Source organism: Haliotis asinina, chromosome 15 (genome assembly GCF_037392515.1).
Source record: "Haliotis asinina isolate JCU_RB_2024 chromosome 15, JCU_Hal_asi_v2, whole genome shotgun sequence".
NCBI lineage: Eukaryota > Metazoa > Mollusca > Gastropoda > Lepetellida > Haliotidae > Haliotis > Haliotis asinina.
In genome coordinates this window covers 45,813,686-45,832,241 of record NC_090294.1, presented here as the reverse complement: position 1 = coordinate 45,832,241, position 18,556 = coordinate 45,813,686, and the positions used below count along the sequence as shown (strand labels likewise).

The 18,556-nt window shown below is 39.6% G+C and overlaps 3 protein-coding genes across 3 annotated transcripts; all 3 read right to left on the bottom strand.

Moving 5' to 3' along the window:
• Nucleotides 1–994: 994 nt before the first annotated feature.
• On the bottom strand, nt 995–3,262 carry LOC137265202 (baculoviral IAP repeat-containing protein 7-like). Its single transcript, XM_067800547.1, has 2 exons — nt 2,416–3,262; nt 995–1,975 (listed from the first exon to the last, which is right to left on the bottom strand). Exons 1-2 carry the CDS (start codon nt 3,204–3,206, stop codon nt 1,402–1,404), a joined length of 1,365 nt encoding a protein of 454 aa, XP_067656648.1. The 5' UTR covers nt 3,207–3,262; the 3' UTR covers nt 995–1,401.
• Nucleotides 3,263–3,851: 589 nt separating this feature from the next.
• On the bottom strand, nt 3,852–8,453 carry LOC137265204 (baculoviral IAP repeat-containing protein 7-B-like). The gene is made up of 5 exons (XM_067800549.1): nt 8,230–8,453; nt 6,197–6,859; nt 5,827–5,945; nt 5,095–5,177; nt 3,852–4,624 (listed from the first exon to the last, which is right to left on the bottom strand). Exons 1-3 carry the CDS (start codon nt 8,351–8,353, stop codon nt 5,839–5,841), a joined length of 894 nt encoding a protein of 297 aa, XP_067656650.1. The 5' UTR covers nt 8,354–8,453; the 3' UTR covers nt 3,852–4,624; nt 5,095–5,177; nt 5,827–5,838.
• A 5,801-nt stretch (nt 8,454–14,254) lies between these two features.
• Nucleotides 14,255–17,736, bottom strand: LOC137265203 (baculoviral IAP repeat-containing protein 7-like). Its single transcript, XM_067800548.1, has 2 exons — nt 16,914–17,736; nt 14,255–15,017 (listed from the first exon to the last, which is right to left on the bottom strand). The coding sequence occupies exons 1-2, from the start codon at nt 17,687–17,689 to the stop codon at nt 14,525–14,527; spliced, it is 1,269 nt and encodes a 422-aa protein (XP_067656649.1). The 5' UTR covers nt 17,690–17,736; the 3' UTR covers nt 14,255–14,524.
• Nucleotides 17,737–18,556: the final 820 nt, after the last annotated feature.

Genomic DNA, 18,556 nt, shown 5'->3' with positions numbered 1-18,556 from the left:
AAAGTATATCGATTGAAGAGGCGTGATACCACGATTTGCATAAAAATGCCCCGAGTGACGTGATGAAATGCTGACACGTAAAAGGGACGTAACTCCGTAACGACTCTGCAAGGCTTTGTCCCGTACCAACCAAGCTCTTGGTATAAACTGACACGATAAAGTCATGAAGAAAATTGAGAGCTGTAAGAAACTTGAGAACATGAGGCATTTACTGACGTTATGCATTATATCTGAAAAAAATATTCTTTGTAATTGTTAATGTCGTTAATTAAAGCAACTTTCACCGTTAGTCAACACTGTCAGTTTCACTTGCGTGCGCGTGCGCGTGCTAACCCCTGACAGAGTTACGCCTCTGTGGGCTTTTCTTTGTCTTCGGAGACAGAATATATTTGCATATAGAATATAACTTGAATAATTTACTAATAGCGTCTGATTTCCAGGCTAGTCATGCTCAATGGCGCTTTTCAGGAGAGTAGTAGACATAAGTCATTGGCTGAACAAAAACGTTTCAACACACTCGAGACTTTTTGAAGGATTGAACAGGGTCGACAGATTTGATATCTACAGGAATGAAGTTCCAGGGTCTTTGTGTTTGTGAATGCATATATCTTAAAAACTGGATCAACTGTATTCACCGTGTGTTAAGAACTTGTAGCTAAAATATGGGCTATGTGGCTTTAAATGGTAACTCACTCACTCGCTTGAGAACTGGGAACATCCACAACATCTAAAGATAGTACCATTCACACCATAGTACATTAGACAGGTGTACACTCCATACATTTGCTTATTAAGAAAACAAGGCATTGAAATTCGATTGAATCTCAATAGAAATAATGTTACATAGCTACGTCAGTCTTTACAATGAATTACACCAACATAAATCAGTATTCCAAGAAGCAGGGTATCATAGTCATTATTATGGCATTCAGGTTTTTGGATTTATAGTATTACGCCTGTCCGTACATCCTGTCAGAAATGAATAACACATATATCACTGACAAAACTTTATTCAGTAATATGTAAAAATACGTTGTGAACACTTGTATGTAGCAAAAACACAATTCTAACAACAATGGGAACATTTGAAAAAAAGTAAAAAGCATGTAAATACTATTTATAATGAACACTTGCTTCAATCGTCTATGTTATCTTTTGAACAATGACGCTCATTCTAAATGCTGATTATGAGTACAAAAACAGGAAAAAAGACACCCCCAACCCATCCCCCCCCCCCCCCCCCGCCAAATAAAAATATAAATAAGAAACAAATTAAAGAAATAGCAACAACAACAACAACAAAACCCTAGTTACCCTGGTTATACAGAAACTGAGAAATTGATAATCATTTCACTGAAGCTTGCTGACGGAATGAATAATACGAACAGTTTGAACACAATCCTAGAAGTAAGTCCGAACACGTTCCTGTATTGGAGTCCGACAGATGGGACAACTGGACATTGCCATGGAGCAGGGTCCACAGCAAGCCAGATGACCACAGGGCATGAAGGTCACCCTTACTGGGGTTTCCATACAGATTTTACACAGGTATCGGTCCTTCCTGCCGGAGTTCTCGTCCATGATGTTTCCCAACACAGCAGAATTGCATGGTCCTCTGTTGTTTGATGTTGCGTTGTTTAACAGGCCACATGTTGCTCTAGTGTCTGTTTTAGAAGCCTTTGATCTGTCTCCTTGTGTCCTTTCTGTAGGTTGGGAAATAGTATTTGTTGTCTCTAGAGCTTTTTCCATATCAAGAATATCAGTCGCCAACTGTTGCGCAGAAAAACACTTTCCTTCGCCTGATTTGCTATAGTTCCTCAGAACCACTTGAACAAGTTGTTGGGGGAACCCCATCTGAAGCACGGCTTGAACTGATTCAGTATGCAAGAGTTTTGTTATGTTATCCTCGGGGCAGGATTTATTATCCTGAACAGAGCTTTGTTGATCTTTCCCAGATTCTGGAGTGTTTTTCTTCCTGAATAAAAGCATAAATTATCGAAAACGCACTGAATATATTACATGTATAAAATGTGAAAAACATTTAACAAATATGAAATGATTTCATATTTTCCTTACATGAGCAATCCGGGTATTTCAATCAGTGAAGAGGAACTGAACCATTGCACGCTTATTAAACTTGGTCAGATCATTGATGTACCAAGTTAAATTTCGTTAAATCACTTGTTTCCATTTAGAGAAACCATATAGAGATTGCGATCCACATGCACAAGGAAACGTTTCAGCAAGAAGGAGGGCACATTTCCCGCCCATGGGCATGTATTGCCAAAATGTCTGACCCCCTACTAATTAATGTTAATAATCGACTTCATCGTCTTCACCCTTATTTCACTTCCTCTAATTAAATTGTGTGCAAACATTAGAATAAAAAAATATATTTGCTATTCAAATACTTACTGTACAACTCGTTGCTCATGCAGCATATCTGCAATAACATCTTGTCCCATACACAGCTTAACATATGGACAGGATGGGAAACACTTAGTGTGCTCAATCCAAGGATCGTCTTCAGGCTTCCAGTTGTACAGTTTCCCCTGGCAATAGGCACATCTCACTTTGTCTGGTTTCTCCTCACATGGAACATGGTAGAATCCCGCTCTAGCCAGAACTTCAGGAGTTTGACTAAAGTTTGACGGCCATCTAGAAAATGATGCTAGTCGATTTGCTTCTATTTTAAAGTCGACATTCGCTATGTTTTCACTTCCGACAGAGATCGGTCCTGTTTGACTCTGGAATAGTCCGGTATTATCATCTAGGGGCACATTCCCAACATCCTCACCTTGGACGAATCTGCAATATGGAAAATGCTGTCTGTGTTCAGACATAGGTTCGTCCCAAGTCTCCCATTTCTTGAGGACACCAAGACAAAATGGACACTGCACTCTGTCACTGACCTTTGTGTAGTAGAACCCAGCTTTAGCCAAACACTCGGGCCTTTGAGAACTCCACGCCGGCCACGTTTTGAAAGTTTCCCGCCTATTTGTCTCCCATTTCATAACCCGTTTGCATTCAGCGAGCGTCTCAAAACCATCGTCCATGCAGTCTCTGCGATCCAGGCGGGAAGGCAGTCTGTGCAAACTGTGTGCAGTTGTACCAATATCATCGTCCAAACAGTCGACACATTCTAGCTGTGTAAATATATTACCTGACTGAGCGTCAGCTGTGTTTACCGCTTTCGTCATAGTCATGCTGCAACGTGAACTGTAGTAGCTTGGCTGGTTGTAGTAGAGATGCGCTCAATGAAATTTATACGATACGACTTTCCTATTTATAGACCCAAGCGCCCTGAGCTGGAAAGTTCGAGTATTTGCTAGGCATAGCTAGTCTGCTCGCTGTAAACAAATCAACGTGTCAAAAACACGGACATTATCAGTGCACATGAACTCCTTTATATATATATATAAGCAATATCTTTCGAAACCGATTTCGGAGATGTATTCTTTGATCACCATGCATATTCAGCATGTTTCTGCAAGATAGGGATCTCAAAATATGTGATATGCTCTCTCTTTCCCCTGCCTCTTTTCTCCGTGTGTTTATGTATGCTGTGTGTGTGCGTTTGTCGTGTGTACAAAGTTTTAAGGCTTCACTGAAATGTTTGCATGTAGACAAATCCTTAAATCAACCAGTACTTGGGCATTCAGAAAAAGGCGGAAACTTGTCATTTCTGTTCTCATTTCCATAACAACTGATTGTGGGATGAATGTGTTACTGACTGACCATCAGGCAAGACGTATATCAGTAATATCAACAACCGTACCTTAATGAAACCCTACAACCTGTATGTAATATCCTGCTGTGTTATACGTTACGTTGTACCACATAAATCAGTATTGTTTCAAAGAATTTATTATGTAAAATCTGAACATTTCTTGTAATCATAAACCTTTAACAATAGAGAAAAACAGCATCGACACCTGTCGCAAAAGCAAAATAACAATGAACATTTTGTAAATACCCCAGTCTCCTGAGCTTCATTTCAAAGACAATACCTAAAGTGTTTGACAGACACACAAAAAATGCCAAACAATCCTAGAAGTAAGTCCGAGCACGTTCCTGTATTGGAGTCCGACAGATGGGGCAGTTGGACATTGCCATGGAGTAGGGTCCACAGCAAGCCAGATGACCATGAAGGTCACCCTTACTGAGTGAGTGAGTGGATGTAGTTTTACGCCCCAATCAGCAATATTCCAGCTATATGACGACAGTCAGTATGTAATCGAGTCTGGACCAGACAATCCATGGATCAACAGCATGATCATCGATCTGCGCACTTGGGAACCGGTGACATGTGACAACCAAGTCAGCGAGCCCGACCACCCGGTCCCGTTAGTCGCCTCTTACGACAAGTATAGTCGTCTTTTCTGGCAAGCATGGGTTGCTGAAAGCCTACTCTACCCTGGATCTTCACGGATCCCCTCACTGGGGTTGCCATACAGATTTTACACAGGTATTGGTCCTTCATCCGTGGGTTCTCGTCCATGATGTCTTCCAACACAGGAGAATTGTCTGGTCCTTTGTAGTTTGGTGCTGAGTTGTTTAGCCGACCAGGTGTTCCTCTGGTGTCTGGTCTTAAATGTCCGTGTTCTGTTACCATGTGTCTTTTCTGAAAACGCAGTAGTTTGGGAAACTGTTTTTTCTGTCTCAAGACCATTTTTCCTTGTCAAATATGAAAAGCAGGCAGAAAAGAAATGAATAAGGTGAACAAAAAGGTAACAGAATTAGCTGCTCAATGTTTTGTAAAAAAACGTACGGTTTGGTTTAACGTCAAAATAGTCTAACTGTCCGGTTTTCCATCAGGTTTCAGGGATCGCGTTTGTCACCCTTGAGTATTTTGTGATTACTGTACAGGCAACAAACAAGATTACTCAGATACGAAAGACTAGTACTGACATTGTTCACAGACACTGACTGCTGAAAATATACCACACGTATTGGACGCAAATACTGCCACTGCAGTGAAGTAGCTAGGTGATAATTTCGTCCCCATTTATGAACAGACAAGACTAGGTGTTAGGAAATGCTGTATTCTGAGATATTATGATCTATAAAATACTTTACGCATTGGATACAAACCATTAATTATTGGACCCTGACACATTAAAGAGGCGAAAAGCGAAGGCATACACACACATCTTATTCTTCGTAGTCCACAGCACCTACGAACATATATAACACTATATTACATCTAAACAGGAACTGTATAATGACAACGTGTAAGTACCAAACACATCTGAGATCACGCCCTGTAGCTAGAATATTTGCTGAGTGATGTTTTAAATAAACACAAATATGTACGACATACAAACAAATACAGTGTTTTGTGTTCAGAAATATGCAAATATTTGACTCGACAATGTGATTTATGGTACGTATGTCTGTTTGGAAAGGTAACATGATCAGGATTTTTCATTGTGCTTTCGAGAAGAAAATTCTCAAGGATGCATCTGAATGGTTTTCAAGAGGCAAACCGTCCAACCCCAGCCGCCTAATGACGCAATGTGTGTGACACATACTTGAGTGCCGTGTGCAATCCGCGATATGCATAGCAATGACTCAGGGTATTTACTGTACACTAAAAATACCAACCAATAAACTCAGTTCGCTATCATCCAACCAATGACATCGGAAATAAATAGGGTGTATATCTAACAAGTATTGCTGTTGAGCTAAGACACTTGGGCGCGTTCACGCGTTGAGAATGGTCAGACGTTTCACATCTGTAAGTACATTGTGTTCTGTGAACATTCATGATTCTAGTCTCATGTATAACCCATCACCAGGAAATTGATGTCGAAGGAAGCTCACAGATGAAATCCATCAATTCAATGCCTGTTGGTGGTGGACATTTTTACTTGAATTACCAACAACTCGACACTTCTCACAAGAGACGTACAGCGTAAAATCTGCATTCCTGCAGTCTGGATCTGGAACATGAATTATGACCAGCTGTGTCATCTCATAACATATGTAAGTCACAATAAGCAAGAATACTGTACATAATTGTAGTAGCAAGCAAAGTTCCGGTTGCAAAACTAACGCAGATCTTATGCGCAAAACACACGCTTTAGGTCATATAGCGATTGACTGGTATTTCATTCCATTCAGCTATAAAAGTGATTTTATATCTCTAATGTTTAACTTATGTCCATATATATCTGTATCAGTAATGACATACCGCGTATGTGAATAGCTGCTGTTTCCCCTGGTGGTAAACCAATCCTCCATTCGGAGCATGGCTGTGGAGTTGTCCCAGTTTCCTCAGAACGAGGTTCGGGAAGTCGTTGGTTATGCTCTGTGCAGGGATCAGGGAAAGGCATCTTGATGTCGTGACATGGGTCAGAATTACCAGTGTCTCCCCCTGATCCCGGGTGTGTTGCTGTCGCCGGAAATCTCTCCATTTGTGGAATGGTTTGTCGACCTGAAGCTTCTGTCCCTTGTCTCACCACTTTAATGCACGGCTGTTGTGCAAATGGGCAGGTAGATGACCACTCTGCGTGGGCGGAGGGAGGGTAGTCGTCAAAAACCCAGTTTCTCAGCGTTACACCACAATAAAAGCAGCAGACCATATCTTTGGTTCCATTGTAAAAGAAACCACACCTTGCCAGTACATCTGGCAGTTGTGGCTTGTCTATTAAGGACCACAACTCAAATGACTTCAGACGCTCTTTTTCGTCCACATAATGAGGATACACCGCCGTAGAGATTGTCTCTGGAAAGCTGTTTATCAGGAATTCGCAACCTGGAGCATATTTCTTATGAATTGCTGGTGGGTACATATCATCTTGCCAGTGGTCGACAGATATTCCACATGAAAAGCACGCAACTCTGTCGGCTACACCTGAAACCAATTACAAACACATTGAGGCATATATTACATGCTTAAGGTGAGTGTTCGACTAACAGTGATATCTACCCTAATCAAAACTATGCTAAGTATTTTAGGAGCATGTAAACTAATGAAAAGTGATTTCTCTTTGCCTTCAGCTTCGGTTTGTTTGTACGCAGGCACACTACATCAATGATGTTTATGGATGTTTATGAAACTCTTCTATAACGCTTCGTTATCCCCATGTTGAGCTATCAATATGCTGCAGCCGCTATACCGCAAATCTTAAAATTAGGTTGCATTGCCATACAATTTATACAATTTTTATACAATTGATAGTATTACAGTGTGCAGTTTGTCACTGAATAACGGTGGAAAACGTTGGTTGTAAATGATTGTATGTGTAGATTTTGATTTAAACCATAAAGATAGTCACAAAACATTGATATATGTTCTTCACCCAATATACCGGTTCTCAGAAAAACATATTGTTATACGTATTATTTGAAAAGCGTATTGGCATATACCGGTCATAACGTTAAAAGAAACAGATAGGAGGGGTCGTCTCAAAAGCAAAACCAGGACGGGCCTGGCATGCGATTATTGGGGTCGGGCTGAGAAATAGAGCTATCAGCTAATATATGAATTCCTTAGGGGAGTTAAACTATGGAAGTAGATGGCATGTCGTTACAATTTACAAATAATATCTAGTCCTTTCGACCTTCGGGTGGTCATGCCACCTATATATTCTGAGACATTTAATACGATGCTTTTCTCTGGGTGTCAGATATCATAGATATTACTCTTTTACCTATCTCAACATAAACGGGTTAATCAATAGACGAGACATATTCAACACACATGAAAGAAAAACACAAAGTATCTATGATGTGATGTGCCAACAAGCAGAGCATGCATTTCATGCCAGGTGAGGTGACATCAAGGTGATCAAGAGTCATCTGGGAATAGATGCTCCAAGATGCCTTTCTTAGGGTTCTTTGTTCAACATTGCACATGGCATCTTAACAACATTTTAGACATGCAAAACAAACTGTTTTTGTTCAGTTTACGTATTGATATACAATAGGTATAATTTTAAATTAAGTTGACAGCCCCGTAATTGTACATGAAATGTATATCATGTGTTTGTTTGTTATTTTGGAAGCATGTGGATGGTGGTTCTGGCTTTATAATTAGTTATCAATCATATGCAGTCAAGTGTATAATTCTGGTACGGATCATGACAGGTAGGTGTGTGTGCGTACGTGCGCGCGAGCGCGCGTGTGTGTATGTGTGTGTGTAAGAAAATACCCGTAATGTTTCAAACTTTGCTAAGGATTGTAACAAAAAAATACAAAAAACCCAAACTATTTAATGTGTACCTGTATAGTAGAAACCGGCCTTTGCAAGTTGAGCCGCAGGGGTTCTCCCAGTCCAATCTGAAAATGTTTCCAAGCGATTTTCCAGTTTTCCAGTGTCCAGTGAATCGCCTAACCCTTTATCCATGGTCAACGTGCTACCTTTTGAGTTCTCGTGTGGAATGAACGATGTTTAGGGTTTAACGTCGGCTTTTAACTGTACTGGTGTTTCGCATTGCGCATGCGCAGAGGCACAAGTTTAGCAAAGAAGCTGATATTACTAAATATAGCCGGGAAAAACCTGAACTCGATATTTATGGAAACGGAATTCCCAGCAAACGAAATATCTAAATGAATATTCTCAACTCAAAATACGTATATTAATAGGACCAGGGAGTGATGCACAATCGGCGCGTTAGACTTCTAGATATTACAGTTGTTGTTGTTGATTGATGTGTAGCGTTATGAATAGAACCGTTTAATTCTAGCTGCAGTTTGTGTGTTAAATTCGAACGTCGGCACGTAGGAATGCGTTTATTCATTGACAATGCGAGTTTAAAGGGAGGCAACTTTAACTAAAGCCTATCTTTTTTATTTTATTTTATTGTTCCCCTCAATACAAGGTTCGCAGATATTGATACATGTAACAATATGTGAGTATACAATGCTGAAACATTAAATACATTTGTAGGTATATTGGACATGGTAGTTCAGCAGTTAGTACTGGTCATTTTAAAACAAATAGTGGGAATAGAGGAGACCATTTTTTTGAGAATTATTTATCGAAAACATTCTCTCTCTTGGAAATACATATTTCCAGCATGAAGACAGCTTTTAAAATCTTTATTACGTTTTCTACGTTGAGTATTATTTTTTTCAGGGTGCAAATATAGATGTATCTTTTAGCAGAAAGTATCGTGTGATAAAGTAGTGGATTAACATTTACAGTAACAAACCAAACGTGAAATTTTGTTAGTTGTTCCTGTATGTTTTGATTAATCCAAATTTGAAGTTCATTCCTAAACTTAAGACTATGTTAACACTTCGAAAATCTAGACCCAACTTCCTCTGTCATCGAGGTGGGACGTGTTGACAGCTGCTCACAGTGTTTGGGCATACATGCGACATTTATTGTTTCATTTCAATCTTTTGAAATTAAATATAGCAATAATATTATCAAGGTACGTTTAAAACACGACCAGCTAAAACTGGCTCATTTTGCCATATTCTCCTTATTCTGTTTGGTGAAGTGTTGCTGTATTGGCTTGTCGACCCATGCGCAAGTATCAGTGGAATAGGAGGAAGAACTTTGACACCAGCTGCCAGCCTGTGTTTCATCATGATGTACCCTAGCAGTGTTTCCTGCTGTAATCCAGCGGGAAAAAGTCAAATACTGTTAGAATTGGAAATATTTTTTGTTTCGCCATCTTGGTCGCCATCTTGAATTGTCCGGAAAGTGTGCCCCAGAAATCGGGCACCCCCAACAATATGTTTATCACGATATTACCCAGCACTTTGCAAGTTTGATGCTTTATTCCGATCAGCCTCAAAATCGGACCTAAGCCACTGGACAAATGGAAGCCAGGGTCTTCCTGGTACAGTGAAACACGTCCACGAGCTTGAATTCTTCTCAAAGCAGCTTGAGCATTGGGAAAGAAGCACCCACGAATCTTTCCCTAGCGAAACAATAAAACTACTGGGAGTGGAGGGAAGGTAAGAATTATTATATTTGCTGCATGACATGGCTGCTGACATAATTAAAGGATGTAAATTGCGGACTGGGACCAAAATGAATTACACCATAAGCTGAAAAGTTGCTGACTAATACGTAAACTAAAATTTATCACAAAATTTAAGACCATTTAATGCATTGTCACCATTTGGTCCAACTACGGTTTGCGTGTTTTTCATGCAAAGCGAATAAGTTAAGTGCCAAAGGGCTGTATAACCAATGGAAACGACATGTATGTCGACTCGACAACGCCCTACGACCAGCATCAGCGGACAGTGCATCCCAGCAACCACTTCGGTGACGTCATCAGTCTATACACAGTTGCCTAGCGACTGAGGTCCTGTGGACTTTTCAGCAGATTATTTATCTTAAATTTCTACATATGGTACAGAGTATGAAAGTGTAAAAATGCGAGCCTCTTACATTTGTTTTGATTGTATAAGTGGCATACTGTTCCACGAAACTGGTACTATAAAAGCCTCTTTCGTATTGTTCAACGATCTAAGTCTCCAGGGGCGTAGCTTCAATCATACAAAGGTTTAGGCTTGCACATTATTGTTGCTAGAAATTTGGGCAAGCCCTAAATACAACCTAACAAACAGCTTTGCAACCTGTCGGGCTTTGGCTTCTGGTCTCGGTCATTTGACATGTCAAGTAACCCTTGACTGTACAAAATGCAGTTTTTGGAGTTGTCGATATGTTAAGGAGATCCATACAACAGGATATGACGTCATGAGGACAGTTTCCCAGTGACACTGTTAGTGCCGGGTGCAAATCCTGGAACTGTGCCAGGTGAATGTCCGTTGTTATATCATTTGGACAGTTCGTGTAAGGTGTTAATGTAACAGTAACTTAAGTCATTTTCTTCCCATGTTTTCATGATTCCGAATGCAATCGTAAGGTTTTTAAATTATTGGAAGAATAATAAAAAAAGAAACAGAGCGAACAGCATTGGAATATATCCTTTTGTCTTCTAAAACGTGGCTTTCTAACATGAAACGCCTGAAGTGTTAGGGTCGACATGACAAAAGAGCAATAATAGTCTTTCACACCGACATGTCCATTCCTGTTTCCTAAGATCTGTTCAACAGTTGATTCCCAAGTTATGTAGTTGATTCCTAACTTAAAACAAGAGTGTCTACCGTTAATAAGAGAACGATGTGTGGAAATCAACCAACCAACAAAAATGTGCTGTTATTAACAATTCCAAATTAATTATATTCACAATGCAACATAATCAGCCCAGATGTATCACACTGACAGTGTACAAGAGCGTAGTTTATGGGAGTACAAAGTCAGAGGTAAATTCAGAGGTGCATTAAAGACCATGACGGTAATATTTACTTCTCAACATCACGTAATCCAGTTTGTCACTTGAGCTAGGCAGGTTATATGATCATCACATACAATGCTTGTCTTTGGTTAATGAATGAATAAATGAATGATTGAATTAATGGCTGACTGATCACTGACTGACTGACTGACTGACTGAATGAATGAATGAATGAATGGCAGTGTGATGCGACAGGCAGTGGCCAGCTCACCTTATATACACGGTAATTCTGGAAAATTGCACAAAGGTCATTTTTTTCACTTTACACCTCTGTAAATAAATTGTCAAAACAAAAGTGCAGTTACCGTCTAAAACGAGAGGAAGAAGGTTAACTTCATTCTGGGCAAATCAGTTCTAGCTCATATTGCCACATGTGCTGACCTCAGCCCATAGCAGATGTATGATATCACCAGGCTATAGAAGTCCTTCCCTCAATCGTCTCCACTGTCATACTGTGTTTCTTATAACACTCCCTTCTTTGTGGCTGTCGCTATGGCGACATTGCCAGGGGTGTACACGTGTGTAGGAAAGGAATGCAGTATATCTTTGAACCACATATCTGTGAACTTCCTTGTATGCCTTTCTGTTATCAGGTTCAAGGTGGTCCGTTTTGAAACTTGACAATGACCAACGTTGCAAAGTTCGTGGAGGAAACGTTATGCTTTGGGCTTCTCACAACGTTATAACAAAGCTTCTTTTGGGTTGATGTCACGCTGGATTTTTCCCTGAAACATTTCATCTTTAGATTATTTCTTCACTATTCAGCCACAGCTTCAGAAATATGACAACATGCAAATTGACGAATAAACATTGAATTGAATTTCTCATTGTTTCTCATGTATTGTTACCTAATGGGAAAACTATTCAAATATTTACGTTAAATAGAACTTTAAGACAACGTAGAAAATACGTTACAATAAAAGAACTTTAACCTGTGCAGATGTAAAAATGACCTACCACAACGTCAGGTCACAACTTGTGACAACAATAAATGGGAGTCCAAGGAATAACGTTATAACAACGAAAGCATAACGTTGTGACAACATGGAATTGTTGCCTTGGTGAAATCGGTTTAAATGAATGTATTGGGAAATCATAAAATATAACTGAATTACTCACCCGACAACGCCATGCTCATGACTGCATACCAACAATATTATCTTGTCCCGCAGACACTTTTTAGTACGATTGTTTCTAAGCATGACGTAAAAAATGACGTCACAAACGTAACCCTGCCAACCATGACTACGTTTTACGTCGCCCGCTATTGTCACTAACCGTAACGTCATACACATAAAGACGGTATAGCTATTACAATTGTGCGTCGCCTATGGCGACACTTAGTTTCCATTGTACACCTAAGGAGCCGTTAACACAGTGGGTGACACAGGGACATATACGTTTTTTTTCTTCAACTCTCACTTTCAAGTCCAATGAAATTCTATATATATCACGCAAACAGACATAATTCAAAGTTTTGAATTCTGGGGGAAGTTCTCTGTTTCTTGCCATTCAGTGTTATTTCAGACAAAAATAAGTGCTTAAAATTACCTTTCAACATAAGCTTCATCGCAAATGTACGAAAGCCTAATGCTGCCACTTTTGTAGCATAAAATATTTTTTTCAAAGACAATTCTCGTTACTTCGATTATTTACTCGTTGCTTCGAGCATTTTCTCGGTATTTCAATATTTTTTTCTTAACATCCAGTATTTTCCCGTTATTTCAAATATTTTTTCATAGCTTCGATTATTTCTCGTTATTTCGAGAATTTTTTCGTCACTTAAAGTTTCTTTCAAGAAACTTTCGTTACTCTCATTCGATCCCTCGATTAATTTCTCGTTGCTTCGAGTCATTTCTTGTCGCTTCAAGTTTCAGTCAAAAACTTGAACACACACACGTGTGTGTGTGTGTGTGTGTGTGTGTGTGTGTGTGTGTGTGTGTATGTGTGTGTGTGCGCGCGCTATTTTTGTTGTGTCAGCTAAAAGAGATTTTTTGCTGTGTCTAATTATGTAGGGATATGACGTCTTTAATACCCACTGGGTTTCTGTGTTGAACTAGGTACTTATACATACATACCGTGCAGGACGACTAATTGGGTCAATAGGCATCTAGTGTGTCATGGTACCCCGAAGGTGACATTTTATTCACAATATCATTCAATGGTTGTCTGTAACAAACCCGATTATTTACAGACCACCTTGATAACTGAGGTATAGCAAAACCAAACAACAAAATTTTGCTTCTGTGAGTATTTGAAGTGTATTTTCTCAGAAATATCGGGGAGAACAGCAGTTACAGACAATGCGTTGCATTTTTCCGTTGCTTGTCGCTAGATGACTAACACGATCAGACTTTGTACTCTAACGCGCTCATTTGCCTCTCTACATTACACGACAAGAGACGCATTCAAACCTCGTCCTAAGCACATTTACATTCACGTACATGATATCCAGTCCTTAGACTAGTGTTTTAATAAGTATTTGACTCTGTTGACTCTGCTTATATCATACATATCTATCGAAACCGTGTTCATACTCGTAGCTGTATTGTTTAATCACGAAACGTGTGAAATACTCTCTCCTTCTCTCTCTCTCTCACTCTCTCTCTCATGTGTGTGTATGAGTGTGTGTGTGTTGTATACATGTTTGTGTGTACGAAAAAATTGGCATTCATAATTAGGGGGAAATGTGATATTTCCGTAGTCATTTCCATCAGAACTGATTTTTTGCAGGGGAAAAAGTCGAAAGACTTGGAACATGATTTTGGGATGAAAGTGTTACTGACTTACCATCACGCACCACATATCAGCTACTTCAACAACCTTGCCTTGATCAAACCCTACAACCTGTATGTAAGGTCTTGTTGTGTCATTATGTGTAATGTGTTATAACACAATCCAGCACAACGGCCACACAAATGTGTGCACTTTACACGTGCACATTGAGTGTTTAGGGTGTAAACATATCACTTTAAGAAATTACATTGTCTTAAAGAATTTATTTTGTAAAAAGCTGAAAATATCTTGTAGACATTACCCTTTAACAACAGACAATAAACTGCATCAATACTGGTCGCAAATGCAAAATAACAATGAACATTGTGTAAATATCTCACTCATTCAGCGTTCATTTGAGATACCACACCTGAAGAATTTAACATAAGACATGCTAAACAATCCTAGAAGTAAGTCCGAACACGTTCCTGTATTGGAGTCCGACAAATGGGGCATCTGGACATTGCCATGGAGCAGGGTCAACAGCACGCCAGATGACCACAGGGCATGAAGGTCACCCTTACTGGGGTTTCCATACAGATTTCACACAGGTATCGGTCCTTCATACCGGAGCTCTCGTCCATGATGTTTCCCAACACAGCAGAATTACCTGGTCCTTTGTTGTTTAGTGTTACATTGTTTAACAGGCCACACGTTCCTCTAGTGTCTGTTTTAGATGCCTGTGTTTTGTTACCATGTGTCCTTTCTGAAGAGATGGCGTTTGTTGTCTCTAGATCGTTTCCCATATCAAGAATATCAGTCGCCAACTCTTGCGCAGAGAAACACTTTCCTTTGCCTGATTTGATATAGTTCCTCAAAACGGCTTGAACAAGTTGTTTGGAGAACCCCATTTGCAGCACAGCTTGAACTGCCTCACACTTCATTAGTTTTGTTATGTTATCCTCAGACGTGGAACTATTTTCCTGAACAGGGCTTTGCGGATCTTTCCCAGATTCTGCAGTGTTCTTCTTCCTAATTGTAAACCAAAAGTTAATGTGTTCTGTAATCTGATTGGTTGAAAAACATGATTAAATGGTATTAGATTCCCGGAAACTGAAAGACTATTCACCGCGTATTGACACGTAAACAATTGTTTTGTTGTGTCATCAACAGTGGTGACGTCATTCAAATCATATTGTGACGTAAAGTTAGAATGACGTCACAAATGAGCAACTCCAGATGCTACCATGAGAACCAGCTGAAACGGCCAGCTGATGACACTTCACTGCTGTGTCCGTATTCGATGTAAACGAGTGCAGACACTAAACCCCTTTGGTTTACTTTTGTGTTTACAATGTCGATAAACATCATGTGTTGGCCAATTTCCGGGTGTTATTGAGTATTTAAAGCATTGGAATATTTCATTTGAAACCTCCGGCTGACGCCGTCGGTTCCAAATGCATTCCCGTACTTCAAATACTCAATAACACCCGGAAATTGGCCAACACATGATGTTTATCTCCTAAATGAAAGCATATGTTATAATTTTATTGAACATTTATTCACTTTTTACTTGGATGTATTATAAATACAAAGGGATAAAAACATTTAACCATGTTTAACATTTAATTTAATAATTAATTTTCCTGAACGGAGCATAGTTGATCTTCCCCAGTTTCGGCATTGTAATCTCCCTCAATGGAACCATGATATTATAGAAAGTAAATATAAATTTAACTTGATAAAATCATTACAACAAAACCTCTTGGACTGATTATCTCATCACATTTGATCACATACATGTTTCCATGTTTCAACCTGGAAATACATATTACAAAGAGTAGGCATGTGGATGATGTGCGTGGTTTGGGAGAGAAAAACATAGTCTAGTTTCTCTGAGATACAATGATCCTGATATGATCGTGAGTTCGAATCCAAGTTTGCCCTGATTATGATCTTTGACGTACTTCGAGTAACTGAAACGTGTATTTTCACACAGACTCACATCATACCCACAACTATTTTTTTTCTACTACCTGAGGCTGCTCTATGGAGTTGACAGGGTTTTGTTCAATTATCTTTGCTACCTTTTCTTTTGGTGTTATATGATCTGTTTTTTTTAAAAAATATTTCACACTCTGGCGTTTACATTGAATTTCAAAACAGCCAACCCAATCATTGGGTGTTTGACAAAGTTACATCATACATATTTCCAAACGTTATCACATATATTTCTATTTTTACACTCCTGTGCCCTATGTCTTCTCCAAGCTAACCCATATGGTCCCTAGCAGGGTGATCTACCTTCTGCTGTTTTGGCGATCTGTAGTCTGTTTATATATTGTTATATACTCCTATTAGTTTTAACTTTCGGCCCTAGTTTTCTAATTGTCATATTCTAGTTGTTTCACTGTCCTTCGTCGACGGGTTTTTATAATATACATACATTCCATTTCAATTTTAGGTATGTTCTCGTCACGATATGGTTGAAATATTGCCGATGTGACGTGAAACATTAACTCAAGGCAAGCTATCTGGACATGACAGTCACTATTGATTTGTTCTCATCGGGAGCATTATGTTTCTGATTTATCTGAAACATCTAGATCATTAATATCATAGCTTTTATAGACATGCCAATACTATATTCAGCACACATTGATAGAGAACTGCATTTTATATACTGCATTATAAATCGGCTGTTCAAAGTAGCTATGAGGGAAAAAATATTATGAGTAACTTGGATTTAAGTTATTTCAATAAAGTGAGAAAAGAAGAAACCGATGAAGGTCTTCAATAATGTTCACTATGCTGACAAACAATTATCTAGCATGAGGAACGTGGCTTCGCAGTAAATAGTGGTGCCTCCAAACAATTTGTCTACAAAAGCCTCTTGCAATTACTAAATATTTTAACTGTATTACTCACTCGATAACTCCATGCTCCTGGACCAGAGACTTGACACACTGTTGTCCCACACACAGCGTTATATAGGGGCAGGAAGGGAAGCACTTTGCGTGCTCAATCCAAGGATTGTCTTCAGGCTTCCAGTTGTACAGTTTCCCCTGGCAATAGGCACATCTCACTTTGTCTGGTTTCTCCTTGCACGGGACATGGTAGAATCCCGCTCTAGCCAGAACTTCGGGAGTTTGACTCAAGTTTGGCGGCCATCTAGAAAATGATGTCAACCGATTTACTTCCTTTTTGAAGTCATCCTCTCCTGTGAGTTCACTTCCGACAGAGATCGGTCCTGTTTGACTCTGGAATAGTCCGGTATTATCATCTAGGGGCACATTCCCAACATCCTCACCTTGGACGAATCTGCAATATGGAAAATGTCGTCTGTGCTCAGACATAGGTTCGTCCCAAGTCTCCCATTTCTTGAGGACACCAAGACAAAATGGACACTGCACTCTGTCACTGATCTTTGTGTAGTAGAAACCAGCTTTAGCCAAACACTCGGGCCTTTGAGAACTCCACGCCGGCCAGGTTTTGAAAGTTTCCCGCCTATTTGTCTCCCATTTCATGACCCGTTTGCATTCAGCGAGCGTCTCAAAACCATCGTCCATGCAGTCAGTGCGATCCAGGTGGGAAGGCCATCTGTGCAAACTTTCTGCAGGGCTCCCATGGCGCATCATGTTAGCTAACGCCATATTTCTCTGTCTTCTTTGGATAACTTTGACATTCAAAAACTCAACTGTCATTCTATGTCCTGCTTGTTATATATCTCTATCTGATTTCCTGCTGTGTACGTGCCTGGACGGGTCACGTGACGTAAACAAGTGTGTTATTGGCTGAATGTTGTTTTGCATTGCATGTTGCCTTGACAGCTGTGAATTGAGTAAAGTAAACATGTTTTCGTGACATGTATGTATGTATGTATGTATGTATGTATGTATGTATGTATGTATGTATGTATGTATGTATGTATGTATGTATGTATGTATGTATGTAGGTGTGTGTGCGTGCGTGCGTGCGTGCGTGCGTGTGTGTTCTCGTCACGATATGGCTGAAAAACTGGCAATGTAACGTTTATATTTATTATATATTATAAACTCAGGCACTGTGCGTCCCCATGGTATCTAGAATGGTGATCTATCATGGTCATCATCATCATCATCATCATCATCATCAGACAGCTATGATATTTTCGTCACGTAAAGCTAGAAATTCATACGTAAAGCCAGAAATTCCTATTCTTGATGTCCACCAATCCTAGCACAACAACCTGTTGCATCAGACAGCTACGATACTGTCTTCACGTAAAGCCAGAAATTCCCCTTCTTGATGTCCGCCAACCCTAGCACAACCTGTTGCGTCAGACAGCTGCGATATGTTTTTCACGTCACGCTACAAATTCCCCTTCATACAAACGACAGTTATCCTGTACATGTCATGATGATATCCTAAGTACCCACTGTCCTTTGTGACTTCACATTTTAACTCACTCACACTCTCACATCGTCCTTACATTAATCACAACAACATTATCCAACACCAGTGTGCAGTCCATAATGTGTAATAACTGTTGCGGACACAGGCATGTATGACCTCATTGTCCTCTACCTCGC